The sequence below is a fragment of the Coregonus clupeaformis genome, chromosome 10, assembly GCF_020615455.1.
Source record: "Coregonus clupeaformis isolate EN_2021a chromosome 10, ASM2061545v1, whole genome shotgun sequence".
NCBI classification, from domain to species: Eukaryota; Metazoa; Chordata; class Actinopteri; order Salmoniformes; family Salmonidae; genus Coregonus; species Coregonus clupeaformis.
The window spans coordinates 22,110,928-22,133,934 of record NC_059201.1 but is presented as its reverse complement, the minus strand read 5'-3'; the positions used below and the strand labels follow the sequence as shown (position 1 = coordinate 22,133,934).

General features: G+C 39.5%; 1 protein-coding gene across 8 annotated transcripts in view; it reads right to left on the bottom strand.

Annotated features, from left to right (window-relative positions):
- pax7a (paired box 7a) overlaps positions 1–17,280 on the bottom strand; it is a 59,095-nt gene extending 41,815 nt beyond the window's left edge. For 2 of the 8 annotated variants that reach the window (XM_041888382.2, XM_041888383.2), the window contains exons 1-4: positions 16,781–17,280; positions 15,091–15,365; positions 14,425–14,569; positions 14,074–14,202 (exon numbers count right to left, since the gene is read on the bottom strand). In XM_041888382.2, the coding sequence (XP_041744316.1) occupies positions 14,074–14,202; positions 14,425–14,569; positions 15,091–15,365; positions 16,781–16,865 (634 nt within the window). In that variant the 5' untranslated portion in view covers positions 16,866–17,280. The remainder of the gene's footprint in view (positions 1–14,073; positions 14,203–14,424; positions 14,570–15,090; positions 15,366–16,780) is intronic. The other 6 variants (XM_041888384.2, XM_041888385.2, XM_041888386.2 and 3 more) reach the window with 3 other exon arrangements.
- Positions 17,281–23,007: the final 5,727 nt, after the last annotated feature.

Below are 23,007 nucleotides of genomic sequence, written 5' to 3'. Positions count from 1 at the left end.
TTCCTGCAAAAGAGGAGGAAAATGCAAGGGGAGGAAGAAAGAGGCTCTATAATCTTTGGCTCTCACAACAAACAATTAGTACCCTTTTCTTTCTTTGAGGTCGGTTAAGAAATGATCGAAGGGAGGAGAAAAAAGAGAAGAGAGGGAGAAGCAGCAAAGAAAAGCGATGCTCTTTTATGGTTCTTGTCATATGGATGAAGGCGCGGCGCGTCCATGAGAGCGCTCGCTCACCTTCAACAACAGGGCGCCCTCTGGGCCTCCCGGTCCTTTCAGCCCAGAGAGACAGACTCCTTAGGGGGCCATTAGAGCATGAATAGAGGCCTGACAGCCCTGTGCAGCTCTGCGGGGCATCCATAAACGCTGACATATTGACTCCCCAGGCCTCTGCTCTGCTCTCTCTGCCTGAGTGTGAAACCGTGAAGGGCTTGAAGGGTGGGATTCTTCTTTTTTATGCATACATTCTACCAGTTGGATGTGAGATACTACTAACAATATGATTGTATTACTTTCAGAAACACCTTCTTATTGTGTAGGAGAAAATACTGTAAAAGCGGGTAAACTAGTATATTCATACATTTATCAAAACTTAAGATTTCACTTTTCTTACATTGTTGTTATTTGCACAAAGGCAAACTTGACAGAAAAAGTTATTGTAGTTGGAGTATTTCTTCACTCTAGGTCAAAACAGGGAAAGCAAAAATGAATATTCTTTCAATTCTGATGGATGTTTTGGAAAGTTTTCACAAACAAGTCTGATAGAAATTATAGAACTTTAATTTGTAACTAAGTAATAACTAAAACCTTTATGTGACTATGACACCAGGAGTATCCCTCTCTGCCGACTGAGCCCAGCTTCACTTTCCAATGGAAAGTCATTTCCTGGGCTAGGATCCCTGCTAATTGAGGTCACAGTAAAAGTAATGAAATTAAGAAGCAGCACAGAGCAAGCGGAGCACACAGGGTCCCCGCCAACTGCACTGGAACTAGAGCCCCAGTCCCCCAACAAAGGCTCCAGAACCTACCCAGGAAATCAAACAGTAACTCAGGGCTATGAGTGGAGGTCTCCGGGAGGAACAAATCATTTTCTCAACAAAGCCAAGGAGAGATTACTTTACACAGAATAGGAATGCACAGCGGACAATTTTTCATGCCCCAGGGAAGTTTCCTAATTTTCTGGACAATGCCAGGCCGTAAACATTTTTCTTTGTGCAGAAGTTTTTATGGTGCAGGGGACAGCTGAAAGAGTCTGTGAAGTGAAGTAGTTTTTTTTCACAGTCAAGGGGAGTGCAAATTCACCAAACATAATATCCATAATCCATAAACACAGCAATTGTGTAGAATTGCCAACAACGTCCATCATTTCAAAACATGTTGGCAGTCTTGTTTGAGGGACATACCACTACACCACACACCATCAATCTGACTATAACTACCTAATCGTCCCTGGGGGTAAACCCCTATACTAATGAACCTCTATTACAACACACATGGGACCCAGCAACCCCAAGGCCTAATTAGGATAGGTAAACAGTTAATGATGCTGGGCATGATTCTGACACTGGATTACTGAAGTCATAACCTATGTGGACACTCTCTCTCACTCTTTCATGTAAACAAATAAATAAACAAACAAAACAAAAATGTATTGTGCCAACAGGTAAAAGAGAGACGTTCCCAAGGATATAATAAGCAAGAATTAAAGAGGGGAAACTTCTTCTTTCATTCACTCTTTCATTTTCAGATTCAGTGAATTCAAACTGAACACACGATAGTGTATTTCCAAATAGTTCCTGAGGATCCAGAAAGATATTGATATTTCCTGTTTGGAGGGTTGGAGGGGGACATCAGGAAGTCGTCACAGTGCTTGATATTAACATCTGAATTCTGTACTCCATATTGTGGCTTTACAATGTAACGGAGAAGCAAAGCTTTTGAAATGAGAGTACATATTCCCCAAGGAGAGAATGACAGAGGATGCAGAAATAAGCACATTAGTTGAAAATGGAGAACCAGGCTCCATTTGAAGTTGTTATTTTGCAGGCTGGAACGGCAGCTCCACCCCACCGTTTCAACTCTCTCCATAACATTTTAACTGGGTGGAAAAAAACACATTTCTGATTTGCAACACTTACCGGAACATGTTTATTGTCTTTGTGCGTGTCAAAAAACGTCCACATGGACAATTAAAACAAATGAAGATTGCAGTTGCAAGGCAGATTAGGAGCATAAAATGGGAAATGTTCTGGCCCTAAGTAGCATAGGCTAATGGTGATTTTTAAACTAGCAGACCATGGTCAATGTCTCTCATTCATCACTGAGAGAGCTGGGCACACTGCTTTAAACGTAATTACTGTTGCACATTATGGGGGCTATTCCTGTATTGTAATAAAATTAGCCAGAAATGCTTGTTGTCTTTTCTTATGTCTTTTACACTGACAATTCTGGCAGCCAAGGCAAATTGGAAGAAACAAAGTTTTAAGTAAATTCTGAGGAATTGAACATCTACAGAACATCTATAATTTACTGAGGACACAACAAAGGACGCCAGATAGCCTGCTGTACTGTATTCATTCATATGTCATATGCATTCATCATTACTCTAGCCACTCTCTCAATTCTAATGTTTGTCAAAATAGCAATGGCTTAATCACCCAGGAAAGATCTATTTGTGCCAATGGTTCCAGTTATTATACTGTTCGTCTTCATATGTTGTTATGACTATATAAGAAAGGCATGGGAGTCATGTGATGGTCAACACTACATGTTTTCCTCAGCAGCACAAACAGTCTACATAAACAGTCTACTAATAGACCACACAGTAGAAACCAAATCCATGAAAAAACCAGACTGCAAAATTGGAAGTGAAAAATAAAAACGCCATATATTTCAATATATTCAACTGAGTGAGACAATGTATGGACTAGCAATTAATATAGAGTCAAATGGCATGACTCTGAATCACAAACAAATAATAGCAAAACTAGATAGACACAGTAAATATTATCTGAGAAGTTGTACTATATGAGGAGATTTCTAGGTATTCAACAAATCTAGCTCATATTTGAAGCACAAGTATAGATCTATGGAGGGCTTTGATTGGGAAAGTTGAAAGCTGCTGGTTTTACTAGCACAGTCATGTAATGCATGCGCTCTATAAAACACTGGTAACAAAGCCCTAGTAATGGAGCAGAAACCAATGGGAGAGTTACAGAGACAGGTGTTCTGTCTAATGGGATCATAAATACATAATAGCACTGTCTTTTATCTGATGGAAGCCATCATATGGCTGAAATCAAAGAGGCCATTGCATGCTTAGGCTTGGCTCATGATCTGTAAGGCCTGCATAGACATGCTATAAAAACAGAGACCGACAAATTACAATGACCGTTTACAGATTCATGGGCCATTCGAAAGGTAGCTGGTTCAAATCTGCCATTCTGTCCTTGAGCAAGGCAGTTAACCCAGCCCCCCCACACCTCTCTGATTCAGAGGGGTTGGGTTATATGCGGAAGACACATTTCAGTTGAATGCATTCAGTTGTACAACTGACAAGGTATCGCCCTTCCCTTTCCTGTAATGAAATACACGTGGTCTACTTGTATGACACTATCCATCAGCACTGAGCAACTGTTAAACTTGGTTTAAGAGCAAGAATAATTCTAGTAGGCCTACAGTTGACAAATATCTATCAAACATGACATTTGAAATATTTTCAGAAAAAGACAGTTGAATTTTTGTAAAATAATGAAACTTGTCCCTGATTCATCCCTCTGACCTTGTCCTCATCCGCTGGATAAGGTAATACTACTAGGACTAATAAACCTCACCAGGGGCTACTCCCCACTGGTTTGTGATCTCTCAATACCTGAACACCTAGGACCAGTTTATTGCTAGCTAACTCTATGATGAGTATTTAATGACAACAACCCCCATTGTCTCAGGCCATTGGGTGGGTTAATGTGTGCTTGTTTATTGCTGTCAATGGTTAGGGCTTAGCCAAGGATGCGTTTGCAGCAACTTCCCAAAGAGCTTTTCTTCAGGGGATTGTTTGTGTTGACTTATTATTAGCGCAGGATCAATGAATGGCACCAAACCAACATCATAACTACTGGGTCCTCCTGGGAGTTGTGGAGTACATGCTACACACACCAAAAAGATATAACAAAAGGCCCTCTATTTTCTATTTGTTTTTTAAGAGCCCTGGAAGAGGGTGTCAAGGGGATATCTCAAACCAAACAATTCAATGAGATTGTTGTCTCTTCCAAAAACAAATACTACAGGTATCCTACCACTGAAACCTCTCCAACTAATCTATACCACTGAGGAGAACCCTTGTCTCTTCTGGTGGAATGGCCTAGAATCAGCAGTGAGTGAGAAATAAATGGCCTTTAAAAAACATTGCTTTTCTTGTCAAGACAGATACTCACTCAAGAGCGGCAACAGTCCAAATGTCAACTCATTCCCCTTCCAATCCCTCTTGTGTGTTTAAAGCGACACCGCTGTCTCTGTCTAATGAGAGAAGGGCTGTGGTCCCCGAGGGCCAGTGGTCCTGTCATCATTGAATGCTGCTTTCCTCTGGACAGCCCAGTGATTGTCCACTATCAATGTTAATACACTCCAACCAGGATTCATTACAGCTCAAAATCTATGAATGAACTAGCCATGGGCTGGAGCAAACCAACCATTAACAAAGCACTGGCCACAAAAATAAATAGGCCTCCAAGGACTCCAGACTAAATTGGATTGCCAATATGAACCAAACCATAGACGTTTGAGAAGTTGAGAAAAACAATAGAAGAGAGAGGAATATTCCAGAGCCCATCATGACTCCACTTGGTAAACTAACACAGTATCGATTGTCTTGTTTTTTGTTTGTTTAGAAAAGCCTCATCCCTGCTAATAGCTGCCTGAGAGTGTAATCTCTCCCCTGTCCTCCCCCTCTCCTCTCCTCCCCACTCCCTTTATGCATCTCCTTTCACTGGGCCTCACATAGTTTGGGTTCAGTGTGGCGCTGGGGCTAGGGTACGGGGCATTGGACTGGGGTGCGATTGTGTTGCTAATGTTGACACCTGCCAGATCAGGCCGGGGCTGTTTGGGGCCCTGTGCTCTATGAGCTGGATGCTCCCCCTCTTTAGCCAGATTAAGTATGGGTCGCTGGGGTCACAAATCACAGGACTCCCTCTGATGTTGGGAGGCAGAGAGCCGAAGACTGACGGGGCTAAAGAGAAGGGCTGGCCAGAGAAAGAGAGTGAAAGATAGAGAGAGGGATAGAAAGTGACACACCTTTCTCTAATGAAAGGAATGGGAATAATGTGTCTGGATGTATACAACAAGGTTATTGTGCTATTTCTCCAAATATGGCAGTAAATCAATGCATCCTGTTTTTCAAAGCAAAAGAAAAAGCCCCTCAAGTAGTCTGTAATCTCCTTTTTAAGAACATGAACAGTGTTCCAGACAGAAGATGAACTAAAGATTGCTTTCCACCAGAGCAAAGACAGAAAATAAACATTTTAAACACAGCTAACCAGCGCATCGCTTCCCGCATCGTCTATCTGAGATAAAACTGATAGCTGATCTATTTTTTCTACAGTGGAAATAAGAAAATAAATAAATGTAGCGTATTAGATTGTCTTACCAGTACTCTATGTTGCAATTTCCTTACAGAACTGACCAAGGAATGGGAAAATGCACTGTTGTTTTCTCCTGGAAGAGGACAATCGTCAATTTGTCATAATAAGTTGAATGAATTTGAATCATGTTTTTCTTCAAGTCAACGGTCTGCCTGTTATGTGTAGTATATCTAAGTGTAGAGGGAGAAAATCACCCTGGCCATGACAGTCAGTGCCTGCCCAGATCCTTCTCCCCCTCCCCTTCTCTGCAGATGAACATTAATGCAGGGAAGGAGAGATCTGAGCTGCAGAAGAAGAACCCTCTCCTTTTAAACTGCTGCTGTCCAGCCTGATCGTGTCAGTTTGAAGGCCCCATTCAAAAGTATTCATGCATCTGCCTTTGAGGCACAATGGCAGCTAGTTAATAAACTGTCTGCCCTGGAGCCCAAAGGCTTTAGTTCTTATTGTTTTCAGCCCCTTAATAAACTTTTTGGAGGAGTTCATCAACTCGCCTGAATAGCCTATGCAGCGAGTCTGAAGACAGAAAATAACAGAAGGTTCTTTTCTCCTCCTTCTCCTTTCTCTCTTCCTTCTAGTGTCCATTCGTCTGACAATGGAGAGACAGCTGAGAGGCTGTCAGACATCACAAGGGGTTTAGTCCCAATACATGAAAAAAGGTATTCAATTAAAATAAAAAATGCTTTCAAAAAGGGAATGGAGACAATTGAATTTCCACTTCTTCTAAACCACAGAGAGGATGATTCAAGCTCCCAAAGTCTATTTTTTAATGGAAAATACACAAAACTATACTCAAAAGACAAACACACATACACACACTTAGATAATATATTATTCTCATGATCAGTCATGAAATAGCCTACACTTAATTTTTGAAATAGAAATGTTGCAAACACACCATGATTAGCAAAACATTAGGGGTTTTTTATATTATTTTTTGGGTTAAAAATCGAAAAATCCTATCACAGGTCAGAAAAACGTTTAAACATATTTTGGAGGTTTTAAGATCTCTAGGACATCCGTTAGACGGGCAGCACATATCATGGGGATGCTATAACATGTAATATTGGCTGTAAGGCATTAAACCACTGTTATACCTTTTAAACTATGTAAAAAAAAAAGGGGCAAATTTAAAGACTTTAATAGATGTCTATTCTAATTAATTTCATACCTAATTAGCATGCACTGCCAAAGTCCATGCGCGGGCTGCCCTGTTTAGCCCGCTGGATGGCCATAATTTACAAAGTAGCGGAAAAGGCCTGGAGAAAAAAAGACCCTCCTTCCAGCAGTCCAATTCCAAGCGCCCTCATGCTGATCCTCCTCTACGTCTCCCCAGAAAGGCTCGAAAGCCGCATTTGCTGGCACTGACCAACCACCTACTGTTTCCCACCGATGCACTTGGACGTTTAAACGGCCTAATTAGATCTGACAAGTTTAACGAGTTAGTTTCAGAAAAGGAAAAGCTGGTCAAGTTCTGACTTCCGAGTCATACTCACAGGGGATCCCTAGCTTACCCCTGTCAGCCTCCCTCTGTAGCCTCAGTCTCCACCAAACGGAAAGCTAAGAATGTCACAGAGGCCCATGCAATGTCCCATAAGCTTTTTGCTAATTAATAATGGATACCTTTAATCATAATAAGAATCATAAAAAGAAGAACAAGAACAAGAACAAGAAGATCAATCATTATAATAATCATAAATAATTCAAACATCATACTGTGAGCTTATGCAATGCCATGCTCAACATTAGCTCAGGAAGAGAAAACGAACCAAATCTTGAGACCAAATATATTTCATTTTTTCCCCCACCCTTTAATATTTCATGGGTAACGTTTCTGAAATCAAACCGTGTTATAACAACGTTTTATATATAATAGGAATCCGTCACCATAATCACACAACTGCTAAAAACTATAAAAAGCTCAACCAAACATGTAGGCCTTCTGAAATCGGTGCGTTTTTGCAGAAGATGGAGGCTTCGTTGGAGACAAGTTATTGGACAAGTTGGCTGAAATAATTAAGATACCTTGAGTACCTGGGGCCCTCTCCCTGTGATACCAAGATGAATTACAGGGGAAACCGCAATGTGTTGGATTTGTAGGGGCCCCTGCACCAGTCAAATACCTGCACAGGGGTGTCTAAACCAGCCATGCTGAAGTTAAACGAAGAAAATTAAAAATAAAACGTACATTTGGCATGTAGCGTTGTGGGGACTAGTTTGGCATTAGTTATTTGTCCTATAATGTTATAACATCGATTACTATTTCATTATTCTATTATAAAGAGATTGTCAATAGAGGGTAATCGATAGTCTATAGGCCTACGTGTGTACAATACATGCAGCCCACTTGTTGCAATAGGCTAACTAAAGCATTACAGGCAATATAGACCAAAATAACATTTTGCTAAAAAATAACAATTTCTATCTGTTTTCCATTATGTCATAATTTCGTTGGAACAACAAGGTATCGATAAAGCATTGCACAAAAATAGGACTTGTCTCAATATGTCTGCAGCACCCTATAATCATTATTGAAACGCAATTCTCATTTTTTTAAAACATGTGATAAGGTCACCAAACGTTCTAGTACAAATTGGCTAAATAGACACAGACAGACATGATAGGAACATCCTGCACACTACTGCTGTGAGCGGGGGCCTTGAGGGATATACTTCCTTCATAATTTGTGCCGTATGGCTTTGGTCCGAAAATCTGTTCTGTGACCCCCATGCCAACTAAATACCGTGGTGCTAACAAAACGCCTGCAAAATATCGACCACATTAAGGAAATGTGAAATTAGTTAGTATACAATAATTTAAAAGATAGTCGTCATCATCATCAACAACGACGCCCACATGCATGGATTAAAACGTCCTGAATGTAATAATGTAGCCAATCTTATTTATAATAATTTTTTTAAACTAAAACACAGTATAGGACAATATTATAATATTTTTCAAGCATGAAATGTTAACCTTGAAATGATACTATTGCATCCAGTAACAATGTATGATCGTAACCCTAAATGAGAGGGGAAATTGAATCCTTTTAAGTTATTAAGCAGGAAAGGATTATGAACTCGTCTTTATAAATGAGATAGAAATCCCCATGTCTTCTTCTGTACACTTCTCAATGTCCCCTAAGTAGCTGGAGAGGGAAGATTGTCCCTTTTGGAGAATCCCACATTACAAGAGATCGAAAAACCATTATCCTAAGAAGTGTGCACATGATAGGACGTGTCCCACGTGACAAGCAGTGCTTTAATTAATAGACCCGCAGGCTTGAAAGTACTGTCTGCAATGATGAACTCCCCCACTGGACACAGACGTCAATTCAACGTCTATTCCACGTTGGTTCAACGTAATTTAATTGAAATCACGTGGAAATAACGTTGATTCAACCAGTGGGAACGTTGTGTTTGTGCCGCCACAATAATGTTTCTGATAAGCAAAAGGATGGAATTCCAAAAGCTTCTCCATTTATTACAGTTAGCTGTCCTCGCCTAGGCTACTTTCTATATTTCCTTGCTCTCTCTTATTTGTCTCTTTTTAGCATGACTGCGGAAAACTAAAATCCTGCACATAACAAACACAGGTCGCCAAAAACATTGGGTATACTTGCGCGTTAATGCTCCTCCCAAGGAGAGAACGAATCGAGACATAGTTCAAAGGTTGTCTGTAGAAATGGCCATCTATCAGTTTAACGTGTACCATCGGTTGATGTGTGGTTGTTTAGAAATAATGCCAGGGGCTCTCTAGATGCCATTCCATTCCGCCATTGCTCAGCTTGTTTCAAGTTTCACAAGGGAAGACAAATGCAAGCCATGACATAAATCACCATGTGTACAGATACAAATACTAAGAGTGAATATAGTGGCGGCTAAATGATTAAAGGGGTCCATGTACTGTTAATTGTATAAAAGCTTGTAAAACATGACCCCTGCTAAATATTGTTCACTGCGGTGCAAACGATTTAGCATAAATTAGAAAGGATTGTGTAAGTTTTAGAGAGCGCGGATTCTATTTTAGCCTGTTAGGTGACTGAACTGATTTACGCGTTTTGAGCTTCAAAATTCAGTGTCCTGTGAAAATCAAGAAAAAGCTTTCCTAACAAACCTGTTTAAATTCCAATTATGAACTCCTGTGGTTAGTTTCGGTAATTTGGCAGTGGAGGCTGCTGAGGGGAGGATGGCTCATAATAATGGCTGGAACGGAGTTAATGGAATGGCATCAAACACATGGTTTCCATGTGTTTGATGTATTTGATACCATTCCACGAATTCTTCTCCAGCCATTACCACGAGCCCATCCTCCCCAATTAAGGTGCCACCAACCTCCTGGGTTGATTGACTCCAGGATAACAGCATGGTCTTTATCGTGATTTTGACTGGCCATTTCCATAAAATAGCAAAGCACATAGGCTACAATAATATAGGCTAGTATTACATTAATTTACATTATTTGACAACATTTGGTAGCCTATTGTCTTTCGTAGGCTATAATTGATTTAAAATGTTTTCAACCGTTTTTAAATAATGTGTTTTCTTATAGGCTACTAGTTGCAATAAATAAATTGGTTAGAAGCAGAAATTATTATTATTAGGCCTATTATTAATTATATTATTATTATTATACTCTATTATTATTATCAATATTATCATCATCGATTATATGATTAGCTGTAGCGAGGACTTTCAGCTTTTGCCCCCTCTGTCTGCAAGAAATCCACCAATGTAAATTTCAGTGAAATGTGTCGACAGCGGGCTGCGGGGAAAGGGGAGGTTAATCCGAGTTTAATGCAGTGAAGCACATCGCAGGGTCTGGGCTATGATGGGTATGTTATCTCTGCCCAACATTTGGGTATCCCTCTATTTCAACCTAGCCAAATAGCTGGAAGAAAGTGCAGATGGAGTTACTCTCAATGCCTGAGGAAAAATAATAGCTAAATAACTTCCCCATACTTTCACTAAATCTCTCTCACACGCTAGCCTATTCCAGATGGATTTGTTTGAAGTGGGTTCTCGCTTCATTCCCCTGTCCTTCTCATTCAGCACAGCTTTAGACCCCGAAATATAGCTACATTATATTTCGTAGACATAGAGGGTATGTGTGGTGTGTGTGTGTGTGTGTGTGTGTGTGTGCGTGTGCGTGTGCGTGTGCGTGCGCGTGCGTGAGTGTGTCTGTGTGTGTGCGCCTAGAACTCACTAATTTGAATGCTTCTTTATTTTGGTCTTTACACGTTTTAACTTGTTTAACTTTTTTGTCATTTCAAAAAGGCTACAACCTTTCTGTTATCTCATAGATGAAGTGATTCTTTTATGTCCCTTTGTATAAAACAACCCTGTTCTTAATCGGCACCCATGGTCATTTAATTGAATATGCACAGAGAAAGCGAGCCCGGAGCCTCGGATTGCCTGACACCACAGTGGCTCTCCGATGCTCTCTCTCATTATCCCTTCCCAACGCCCAGAAAGCCAGTCTGACCTCTGTTTGATTAGATTGAGAACCTCAGGTAATCCGACGATTTTCTGAAGTGTCCATTGCCTCCACCTTGCCAATTCATGCAGGCTACAGAGGACCGTTTGTTGGTTTAGTAATTGCAGATGGTCCTTTTTAAAAGGACGGATTCATTCTTTCCCTGGCGGTCTGACCATTCATGCACAAACAATATCTCCAGGATTGAGAACATGCACGTTTGGCGTTTTGTGGAACCCCTTCACCCCATTGGTCGCCTAATTAAACTTGGCACGTTCATCGCAGCCCCTCACTATCACTCTGCATTATTGAAGATGGCAGGTGGATGCTCGTTAATTGTGGAAAGCATATATGGATGGATATTCTTATCAAAATTAGATAATGAGCCTGCGTTCCGTTTACAAACGTGGAAGTGCAGTATAACTTTGTCAAATCTCCACACACCATGGTGATCTATCTCCATACCCTTATTTAGCCTTAGCCTATTGCAATTTGCTTGAAATTATACATAAATAGCCTACTTGTTTTATCACGTCAGATTACACATATGTGATGTAAAACTAAAATAAATGAATACACAAATAAATAAACAAATAAATACATTTAATACATCTAAATATCTCTGAAGTAAACCAGAAATCTCATGAATTTGTGCCCAGGGCGAGCGACTGTGAGCCCCGCTCAGAGATGAAAGTGAAAAGAAATAAAAGGCTAAATTTAATCTGCTTTAAAATCCTTCAACATAACGTTTGTGCTTCAAATTCAGAGAGTGAGGGGCTGATTGGGGATAAATACATTTCTTACCATGCCTGCAAGCTATTACACCCCACTCCAACACAGCCGCCTATTCAACAGACAACGTTACCATTAGGCCTACTTGCTCTAATAAGTCTTAACGTTATTAAAAACCATTTGGATGGTAAACTGCATTAGGGAGAAGACGAATCTTTTTTAGAATTAAAAGGCACGTTTGGTGTTCTGAGTTAACCTATTGAGGACAGATCTGACACGATCATTATGCGAGGTTTCCAACATTCTGATGTGACACCGTTGCAAGCAAATTCATATCTCAGAATAAATATATCAGAATGTAGGGCGGACTAAATTGTTCGATGTAAAACGTGGTAAACGGACTCCTGTTTTTTATTCGTGTGTAAAGCATTGAATAAGAATATAATCATTATCAGAAAAAAATAACAATAAGATTAAGATTGCAGTTAAACATTCGGCAACAGTTCACCTTAAAACATTCGGCAACAGTTCACCTTGGAATGCAACATGATAAAATCTCTTCGAAATCAGAATCCGAAATTGTACAATAAGTCAATTTGCCTGAAGTTTTAAGCATATCTGTTTACAAACGGAAAAACTAAAATGTTTCCATGATTAAGCACACCATACACAGCTAAGAAACACAATGGTCCGACCTCTAAATGAATAAATGGACACAAGCCATTAAAAAAAGAAAGAACCGTTTTGCACCATCAAATGCGCTTTCTCCTCCAACAGACTATTCCGTAATATTACAAAACTATCTACCAGCGGGGTGTACTGAATAATTCATTTCCCTTTATATCTACCCTGCCCTTTGTCCACACTTTTTTCTCTCTCTCTCTTTGCGGGTTTTTGAATGAGAATGGACCGACCCTTTTGCTGCCCTGCTTTCTAGGATTTACCTTTGTACCTTGGAATCTTCACTTTAGAAAAGCGTCAATGGAGGAGAGAGGTTGTGTGACTGAAGTTCATCTTCAAGTTTGAAGAAGTTTGGCAGTGTCTTTTATGGGAAAAAGCTTTTTGTGCACTCTTATCTAAACCCTATTCAAGGATGTTTGATCATCTTAAAGGGCGACCTTTGTCTTTTTCAGGAAAGGTTTGTATAAGCACTGTGATTTTCTCTCTCTCCATATAGGCTACTCAATGACAGAGAACGCACTGACAAGTGACACAATAGCACGAACCTACTAACTGAATGAAATGTTTCATATAGGCTTATACAAAAATATAAATTAACAATGAATTTGAATTATCTTAAAAGATTAGCTAAATAAATCAATAATGTCGTGCATTCCTATTACCTAATGTTAAAAATAACATTCACAATAAGAGTTGTTATTTTTAAATGTTAACTATTTGTTTGAAAAACGTGTGTTACCAACTAGTTAATGTGTCCATGCCTTAATATAATTGCCATGAGTATTAGAGGGATATGGCTGCGGAGAAGTTGCCCTCTTCGTCTCAGTTTAACTGACAAGAGATGTAGAGCCACTAAACTGACATTGATTGTCAAATGGGTCAACTGTCAGCTGTCGTTTAGGGGGATCGTTAAATGAGCGCGAGAGGAATTTGTTACACAAATTAATTTTCTGGAGCTAAATACCTTCCGTCAGGCTCACATAAATAATTGAGTAATTGAGTAAGGACTAGCTGGGACTTAAAAGCAGGAATGAATGCACCAATCTGCGAGAGGCTCTTCCGATTTACCATAAATGTATAAGAATTTCCCAAGAGATATATAGAAAAAAACATTTAAATAAATTGTTGACCAAGTTGAAAACGATAAAACATGATAACAAATAACAACTGTAATAGCTTAACCTCCAAGTAATAATGATTATAATAATGATTAGTTATAAAATAGGAATAGGGTCTACTAAAGTGTAATAATAATAATAATAATAATAATAATAATAATAATAATAATAACTATAATAATAATAACTATAAAATAATAACAACAATAATAATAATAATAATAATAATAATAATAATAATAATAATAATAATTAATGATGATCGTTGTTGATGATGCTGCTATTGGAATAATTAATCATGGGCCTAATAGAGCATTATTATGGAAGTGTGTTTATAGGCTACCATACATTGTATTATTGTTTAATACCACAAATAGTAACGACACGATTTAGTCACAATTTATAGCAAAATAAACAGACGTTTTTCTTTGTTGGCCTACCTTTATCGCCGAGAATGCCATCGATGCTATGCTTTGTTTTCTTTTCCCCGTCTTCATCCTTCTTATCACAATCGTCGTCGTCATCTTTCTTGCCGAATCGGGCCCTCAGAACTCGGCTGATGGAACTGACTGAGAGAAAACGAAATAGGCCTTTGATTACATTGAAGTCCTAGTACTTTTGTGTATAAATGAATGATATATTTCTTTATATTTATAGGTTCATGTCAAGACAAGGTGAACAATTCTGAAGTTACAAAAATAGAAGTAAAAGAAGTGAAAACTGCATACCAAATATGTGCATACAGGACTACAGTCTTACAGTAATCACCATAAGAAGGAAAAGTTGCTTACCAGATGAAGCCTCACCTGAAGGAACAGTGCTTCTGTCGCACACCCCGTCCTTCAGCAGCTTGTCCCGAATTTCCCAACTGAACATCCCGGGGTTTTCTCGCTTGTACTCCTCAATCCGCTTCTCCACGTCGGGAGTTGCTACCTGCTGTGGGTTTGAAAATGTACAACGGCCAAACACAGAGAGGGGAAAGTCGAAGCAATTTTTAAGTCACATGAAGAACATGATATGTTAATGTATATGGATACAAACACATATAACAAAGATGAAATATATACTTGTTTCCATGAGGGGGAATTTGAAATGGAGGCGCATGCCTTCTTTCGACATTTCAAACCAAGGCCTATAGACGACTTCCTGATTGTAGGCCTAGTGACTTTTTTGTTTTCGAGATGTAGGCCTATGGTTCATGTCTTCATAGGCTACCTCACAAATCATACCCACACAAAACTGAATGTATTTTACTACATGCAATACCTATAGTAATAACTTCTAGGCTATAGTCCTAACTATGTTTGTATGTTGAAAAGGTTGCCTCATGCATGCATGCAGGTGCGTAAAATGCACGTGACATGATAACTGAAGAAGACGAAGAAGAAAACGAAGAAGAAGACTGTATCTGAAGTTTGTCGATTGTGAAATAATGTAGAGACTAGTCCTCCACTCACCCTGGGCTTGCTGCCTCCTATAGCCCCGGGACGAATCGAACCGGTCTCCTGGTACCGACAGAGGATTTTGGAGACGCAACCATGGGAAACTCGTAGCTGTCGCGAGATTACGCAGGGTCGGATGCCGTGGTGTGCCATCTCTACTATCTTGTGTCTGATATGATTTGGCAGCGGCCTCCCGTTGATGAACACTCCACCGAGCTGGTTCACCCGACCTTGGCCCAGGGGGGTTGATACTGTTCCACAATAAACATATTCAGGTCCTGCATATTGTCCTGATGATATTGATATTGTTAAAGTTTAATGCGCAAGAGATCAAGTTAGACAACAATGCAATGACAAAGAGGGTAACGTGAAAATAGGCTAAGGATAAACAATTAAATATGTTGATGTGAAATTGGTTTGGTGCTATATAATTAATTGATATCTTAGCGAGAGTTATTTCACATAGACAATAATTAGATACAAAATGAGTAGTCCTAGGCCTGTATAGTTCTTGACTATCAATTGCATGCCTAAATGCAATCAATCATATAGGCTACTCACACATACCTTTAATAATGATAACAATAACAATAACAATAACAATAACAATAACAATAACAATAATAATAATAATAATTATTATTATTATTATTATCATCATCATCATCATCATCATCATCATCATCATCATCATCATCATCATTATCGTCGTCCCAACCATGATAATAATACATTAGCCTAATAATAATTGTATAGACGTGTCGAATAGCAGTAACGTTGATGATACTATACCATAATATAGGCACTTTTCAAACATATCCCACAGCCCATCCATTCTCACTAGAGAACGCAGACAAACTCATTCCCAGTCAGCCTGGCTGGCAGGATGTATAATTAGAGCCATAGAGCACTTGAGCATCCAATTTCGCATTCAAGAGGCACTAAAGAGTGTGGCACTTTCCACCTTGATTATTCCTAGTCATGCTGTACAAATATTGATGTGATCCTTTGAGCCATCTCTTTGCTGTGTATTTTATTTCCATTTGCAGCAGCAAGATACTTCAACAAATCCTGGAGCTTCAGTAACTTACAAGCTACGTGGTTTTGTGTATTTTCGTTAAAAGCTCTTGAGCACGAACGAACTCGCTGTGACTGGGAACGATTCCCATAAATACATGCAAATACAAATTGGTATTTTTCCGCGCATATGCTAAGATATATATTTTATTTCCTCGCATAGTTTATCATTTGAATTATAAAATTATCTTAGCAACAATGTCACCATTGGTTTGGTAACTTTTAAACAGGAGGATAGGTCTATTACGCATAAAAAATTATATGAAGTCAAATGTTGATCATCCATATTGTCATTGAACATTTGCATAAAGTAAACATTATAAATAATCATTTAAAAGTAGTCCTATACTTCTAAAATCAACATGTAGGCCTGTCAAGCAATGTTAGGCTGTCTACTCTGAAATATAAAACAACAATTTCAATGTCCTTGTAGGCATAAATCAATAGGTAAATTGAAAACACAATAGCCTAATATTTCACAAAGATGAGCTACAACAAATCGAAAACACAATTGCCTAATATTTCCTAATATTTCACAAAGATGAGCTATAACCTGCCTCCAAGCTGACGAGTTAGTTTTTCTTGCAACTCTCTAGAAAGATTTTCCAAGTAAAATAATATGCCATACCTTCCAGAGGGAATCCAGTGCGGGGGTAGTTCTGGCCTGGCGCAGGGCGCATCATTCGAGGCACTGTTCCTTGTAAAGTAGCCATTCTAGCTACTGAAGAAACACCAAGTGGGTACTGGTACCAAATTCTTACTCGCGCAAAGTCCAGACAAGAAAATGTAGGTCTTTGCCGATAGGATGTAACGTAATGTCTTCTCTCAAAAGGATAAAAAAATCAAACTATAAAATCGTAGTCCCAGACAGAGAAACTCGTAAATACTAAAACCCCTCCAACAGAAAAAGTGGTGATATTAGACATGCAGAGAAATGCCGGGGTAAAAGAACACCCCAATAGTGAAGAGGTTTGTGGTGTGTAAAGGGAGGGGATACACCTTGAACTCAAATGTGTAAATGGACAAAGGTTATTTAATTCTTTGCCTTGATATACTTAGTGGTCAACAGCTAGTTTTGATAACGTCTGCTTGCTGGTTGAAAGTATAAGTGGCCAACTTTGGCGCACGTTGTAGGAGGAGACAGTAGAGCTCGCGGATAGGCTCGACGGCCTTTATTTTATTCATGATGGGAGAGTGGGTTTAGCCACCGACCTGCCGACCAATCAGACAACGGCATAGGACGCAAAGCACACATTTCGTTTTGAATTCATTGCATCACTACCTTTACTTTACAAAACTAAACTAAACAAATGTGATGGTAATCCTTATACCTGAATAAAAAACGACTCCTTCTTTGCTCTGTCCACACGTGAATCAATCATTCAAAAATATGTATGAATGTTATGAATGCATATCTACATTTGTGTATGTTGGCTACATCAAGATTCCTAAAACCACATTTTATGTATACATCTATGTGTGTGTGTGTGTGTGTGTGTGTGTGTGTTAGGTTGTGCTAGTGTGTGTCCAGAACACAGACGTTAGTAGCCTAAATTCCAGGTTGAAACTTGGAGATAATTATTTCTTCTGGTCAACTTTTTATGATATCAGCCAGTGATTTGAGGTGTAACGCTATAGGAAAAATACTAAATTAAAAGGGCAAGAAAGGTTAAAGTTCACTAAATATTAGGTCTACTCCAAGAGCAACTCTATTCCCTCGCGCATTGGTACCCGCATTTCCATGGGGATGGATTGGACCTTTATGGCGAGGGACTGAGGTGCCATAGCAAGCTTGAAGAAATCCGGCACAGCGGGCTATGACGCCGGACCACACCAATAAGCTGCATTCATTTATTGAAAGGGAACTTTGCCCTCATAAATCGTAGAAAGGGGCCCAACAAGCAAAACGTAAGTGGCCTAACTGTGAGTTGCAAAGCATGCAATGACCAATAATCGAGATTAGTAAAGGCCTATCTGGTTTATCTCTGTTTCAACGACTTTTCAATTGCAGATTGAAGTAATTGTAATTGAATGAATTGAAAAAATTGTCTGACGGGAAATTGTATTTACAACTCACTCAAACAATACAAATTGAATATAATATAAATACATATAAATGCATTTAACTTACAGATGTAGGCTATTAGAGGTGATTTCTATTGAAACTTGCTCACAGGAATGTATCATTCAAAATCATGATCTGATGCATAGCTTACTTTTTTAAAGACACATTTTTGGCAATATGTTCAGACTGGATTCAGAAGAGTAGGCAAATTCAGGAAATTTCAGGGGCTTGAGAGGGGGTTTACTTTAAGTCTATGCCTCGTTATTGATTTGAATGATTAACAATATGATCGACTAGTTATCAGCGTTCTCTGCTGCAGAAAACACCTGTGGCTTGCCTAGGTTCCACGGACATCCGTGGAATTCAATAGCACAATATAGGTTAAGAAATGTCATTTTGGATGTTAACATTTTAACTTTCATTAGGCCTAAAATTGCGTGTCAAGAACGTCAAATCGTTTTAGTAAGACGTGCAAGCTTATTGGTATAGCCTACTTACAGAAATTACACCGACCCATTGTGGTAGTATAACAACAGGTAGGCATAAATAACATTTACAAGAGGGATCTTTCGAATAGCAATAGCTTAAAGCCAATTGTAATAAAGGGAATAGGTTAAAACTATTACATTCTTAAGAAAGAGTTGCGTGTGTCAACTCTGTGGGCCTGCCGTGCATAGAAAATTGTGTGACAATTGCCGTGGAAAACACTCCTGGTGGAAGGCAATTTCACAAATAATTTTTGCAACAATTAGGGAGTGTGGAGGGGTGAAATGGCGATTTCACATGCAGATGCGCCGGTGGGGAGGACCTGGTACCCTGCCGAATAGCTATGACCCTCACTCTCCCGCTTTGGTTTGCTTCACATGTGATAAAAAGGCACAAAGAGCCCGCCTCACCCTCCTGGGAAGACTCACCGAGCATTAAGTCAAGCATCAATCACTTGAAAACCAAACAAAAGCTTTTTCCAGAAAAACATTCTTTAGATGGAAACTTCGGCTGTCCCTCTACAAGGTCTGGGTATCTCCTCTCTCTCTCTCTGGGTATCTCCTCTCTCTCTCTCTCTCTCTCTCTCTCTCTCTCTCTCTCTCTCTCTCTCTCTCTCTCTCTCTCTCTCTCTCTCTCTCTCTCTCTCTCTCTCTCTCTCTCTCTCTCTCTCTCTCTCTCTCTCTCTCTCTCGCTCTCTCTTTCTCTTTCTCTTTCTCTCTCTTTCTCTCTCGCTCTCTCGCTCTCTCTCGATAAAGAGATGTCTGTAAAACAACTTCCCTCAAGTGTGAATTTCGAACCTCTGGATAATGTAAGACAGCTTCAGTATCTTTTTACTTAAAGTGTCCATTCAAGTTTGTCTTTGCTTTTTTGAAATTCCTGTAAAATAATATGAAACATTTAAAATGTAATATTATAAAATCAATAAACAGTAAACATTCACATTTTGTTCTTTAATGTGGTCCTAAATCAAATGCAAACAAACATGCTGATGACATGATGATAATAACAATTATTATTATTTAAAACAATGTTACAGATAATATAGTTTTAACAATGTGAATATCAACAATATCAGGCAATATATTTTATACAATTATGTGTTTTGTCTGGTCCACTTGCTTTTAGGTTTCCAATAAGGGCTATGCAAAAGTAACAGGACTACACTGACGAAATAACCAGCCATGCATTATCACTCAATGCATTTGTTTGCAATCCACAACCACAATTCAGCCACGACTCAAATTGAGCACCCCTGTAACATTTTATTTTCTGAACTCGTGACATACCATGACACCAAAAGACTTGAGACTTTTTTTTAGGTGAGTCAGAATTAAGCATTGTGCGCTATATCATTTACACAGTCATTGTGTTCTCGTTTTGGCTGCATTATCAGCTAAATACTTTTAGGGGCATGATGGCTCAATGAGGTGCGCTCTGTCCACTAGTGGGCAACGATGTCTTCACTTTACATCACCTCTCTATGTCCTCTTATATTCACGAGGTAAACGAATGGCTGATGAAAGTACAGCAAACTACTACATGCAGGAGAATTTCTGGTGAGCCTTTCTGTCTGCCCTCCTGCCATAGCACAGGAGGGGGATATTGGGTATTTGTCCAGAGAAAGATGTCTCATTGTGACCGCTGACAGTTGATTGACACGGGTCCTCCAGGCTATAAAACATGTTTACCAGGGATATTCACATCCAGCCCCTCTCTTTGCATCTGATTCCAAGAAGGGACTGTCACTTTTTATTTTTCAACTTCACAAGTCAGAGAACACTTCTCCTTTTATCATATTGTCTCCAATCTTATCTTGATCAGGGGTTTGTTCTTCAAACAGTTTGCTACATAGCCTCATTATTTGTGACATGGCAATTACCCAAGTTTCTTTTTAGCTCATAGGTGAATACTGCTGTTTCTCTGCAAGGCATCCTATCTCCCTCCTTCATCAACTCATAGTGTGCCTTGTACAATATTTAGCTATTCATGTTGGAAGTACACAAAGAAAGCCTACCTTTGGTGAGAGGCATTGCCTATTTAACCATTATCTTTCTGAACAAAGTCAAGTATTGCATGAATAAAGCTTCAATGAATCTTGTGGGGTTACCATCTTGTAGTATGACTTTACAAATAATAATAATAATAATAATAATAATAATAATAATAATATGCCATTTAGCAGACGCTTTTATCCAAAGCGACTTACAGTCATGTGTGCATTTTTATTATTTTTTGTGTATGGGTGGTCCCGGGGATCGAACACACTACCTTGGCAAGTGTCACTTCCCTAAGATATTACTCTTTTCCCAGTGCAGTTCTCTCTTTCATATGAAGGTGTATCTACAGCACAAATATGCAATGCTTATCCTTTTGTTGGTGTGAAAATGTGTACATTACTGAATTGTAACAAATTGTACACTGTATAGTATACACTATCCACTGCAAAGGAGACAAATCTATTTGCAACAAAAAACAAAATTCCGATACAGACTACCAATTCAAATATTTCCCACTAAGGAAAATAGCAAATCTTGGGTCCTTTACCAATGTCCAAAACATGAAAAACATAACATATACTGTTAACCAGTAATCATAGAGCTTCTTGTTATTTTACACTCTCCTATAAGATAAGACTCCTTCATACTACAAAGCACTATTTGTTTCTCTCTGGAGTCTCTGCCTTCACACACAGCTTGTGGGCTCCACTTTGTATGCACTGTTTCTTTAATTTTGAGCTATACTTGATGTATCTGAAAATTATAATCTTGAAGAAAAACACAACAATTTTACTTATAAAATACGTCATGTCCATACAGAGGTGATAGAGTGGTATAACAGTCTCTATCTCTCCTCTGTGGCCTGGACTGTGTTCAGACAGGTGTGACTGGCAGGACAATGCTAGTCATCTGCCAGGTCCCAGGCTCAGGAGACTGCCCTCCCACTCCCAGAGACCGCACCATGGTTCTGCAGCTCTGAGACTGTGACGCTGTCTGCTCTGCTCTGCATGTCCAGTGGAATCTTGTTAACTTGCTGAGGCATGTTCACATCTGCTCGGAATTATCCAAATGTTTTATTGCTTCCTTATGGGAATTATTTGATCAGCATGCGGAGAGAGAGCGTATATAAAACAGTCTTGAAAGAGGGAAGGAGAGCTGCTTTCTTTACTTTGTGGTTTCATTAATCAGAGGGCGCTGCTCAGAGATACTCATCTCATTAGTACAGACAGGGGGGAGATGAGGCCCACAAGATAGACATGACCATGACAGAGTGGAGTGGAGGGCAGGTGAACTCAATCTCTATCCCCAAGAGGAGAGGAGAGAGGAGCGGGGGAGTGGAGGTGACATCAGGCAGGCAGCAAGTGTCCCCAGCTGGATGGGTGGGTGGGGGGTGAAGGGAGTGGAGGGTGATCGATGGCAGTGTGGGTGACATCCTGTCACTGCTCATTATTGCATGAATCCTGTTGCCGTATCCTAACACCACCAGCTCACTGGATTGGTATACAGTAGACATGTCACTGGCAGTAGACAGAGGCATTGGAGATGAAGAGCTAGTCCAACTAGTTTGTTTTTGGCCATTTGAACTTGGGATATATGAAAGAGTTGGGTGTTCATATCTGTGTGTAAGGTGCGGGATGTTAAAATCCTGCCACTGAGAAAGAGAGGAGTAGCTATCCTTTATTCTCGCTAAACAACCTACAGAGGCACAAACAAGCTGATCCTTGCATAGCCAAAGGCCCTTATCACCTTGTGGCAGAGCTCACCTGTCCCCTTCAGTTAACCGCTAACACAGCCCAAAGCTGCCCTATTATCACTCTACTGTCATATATAACTCCACTTCAAATTGCCCCTCCAGTTGGAGTCTGTGTGTGTTTTGTTTGTGTACAGTGCCTTCGGAAAGTATTCAGACCCCTTGACTTTTTCCACATTTTGTTACGTTACCGCCTTATTCTAAAATGGACTAAATAAAAACATTCCCTCAGCAATCTACACACAATACCCCATAATGACAAAGCGAAAACAGGTTTTTAGAATTTTTTGCAAATGTATAAAAAAAACTAAAACAGAAATACATTATTTGCTTAAGTATTCAGACCCTTTGCTATGAGACTCGAAATTGAGCTCAGGTGCATCCTGTTTCCATTGATCATCCTTGAGATGTTTCTATAACTTGATTGGAGTCCACCTGTGGTAAATTCAATTGACTTTACATGATTTGGAAAGGCACACACGTGTCTATATAAGGTCCCACAGTTGACAGTGCATGTCAGAGCAAAAACCAAGCCATGAGGTCAAAGGAATTGTCCG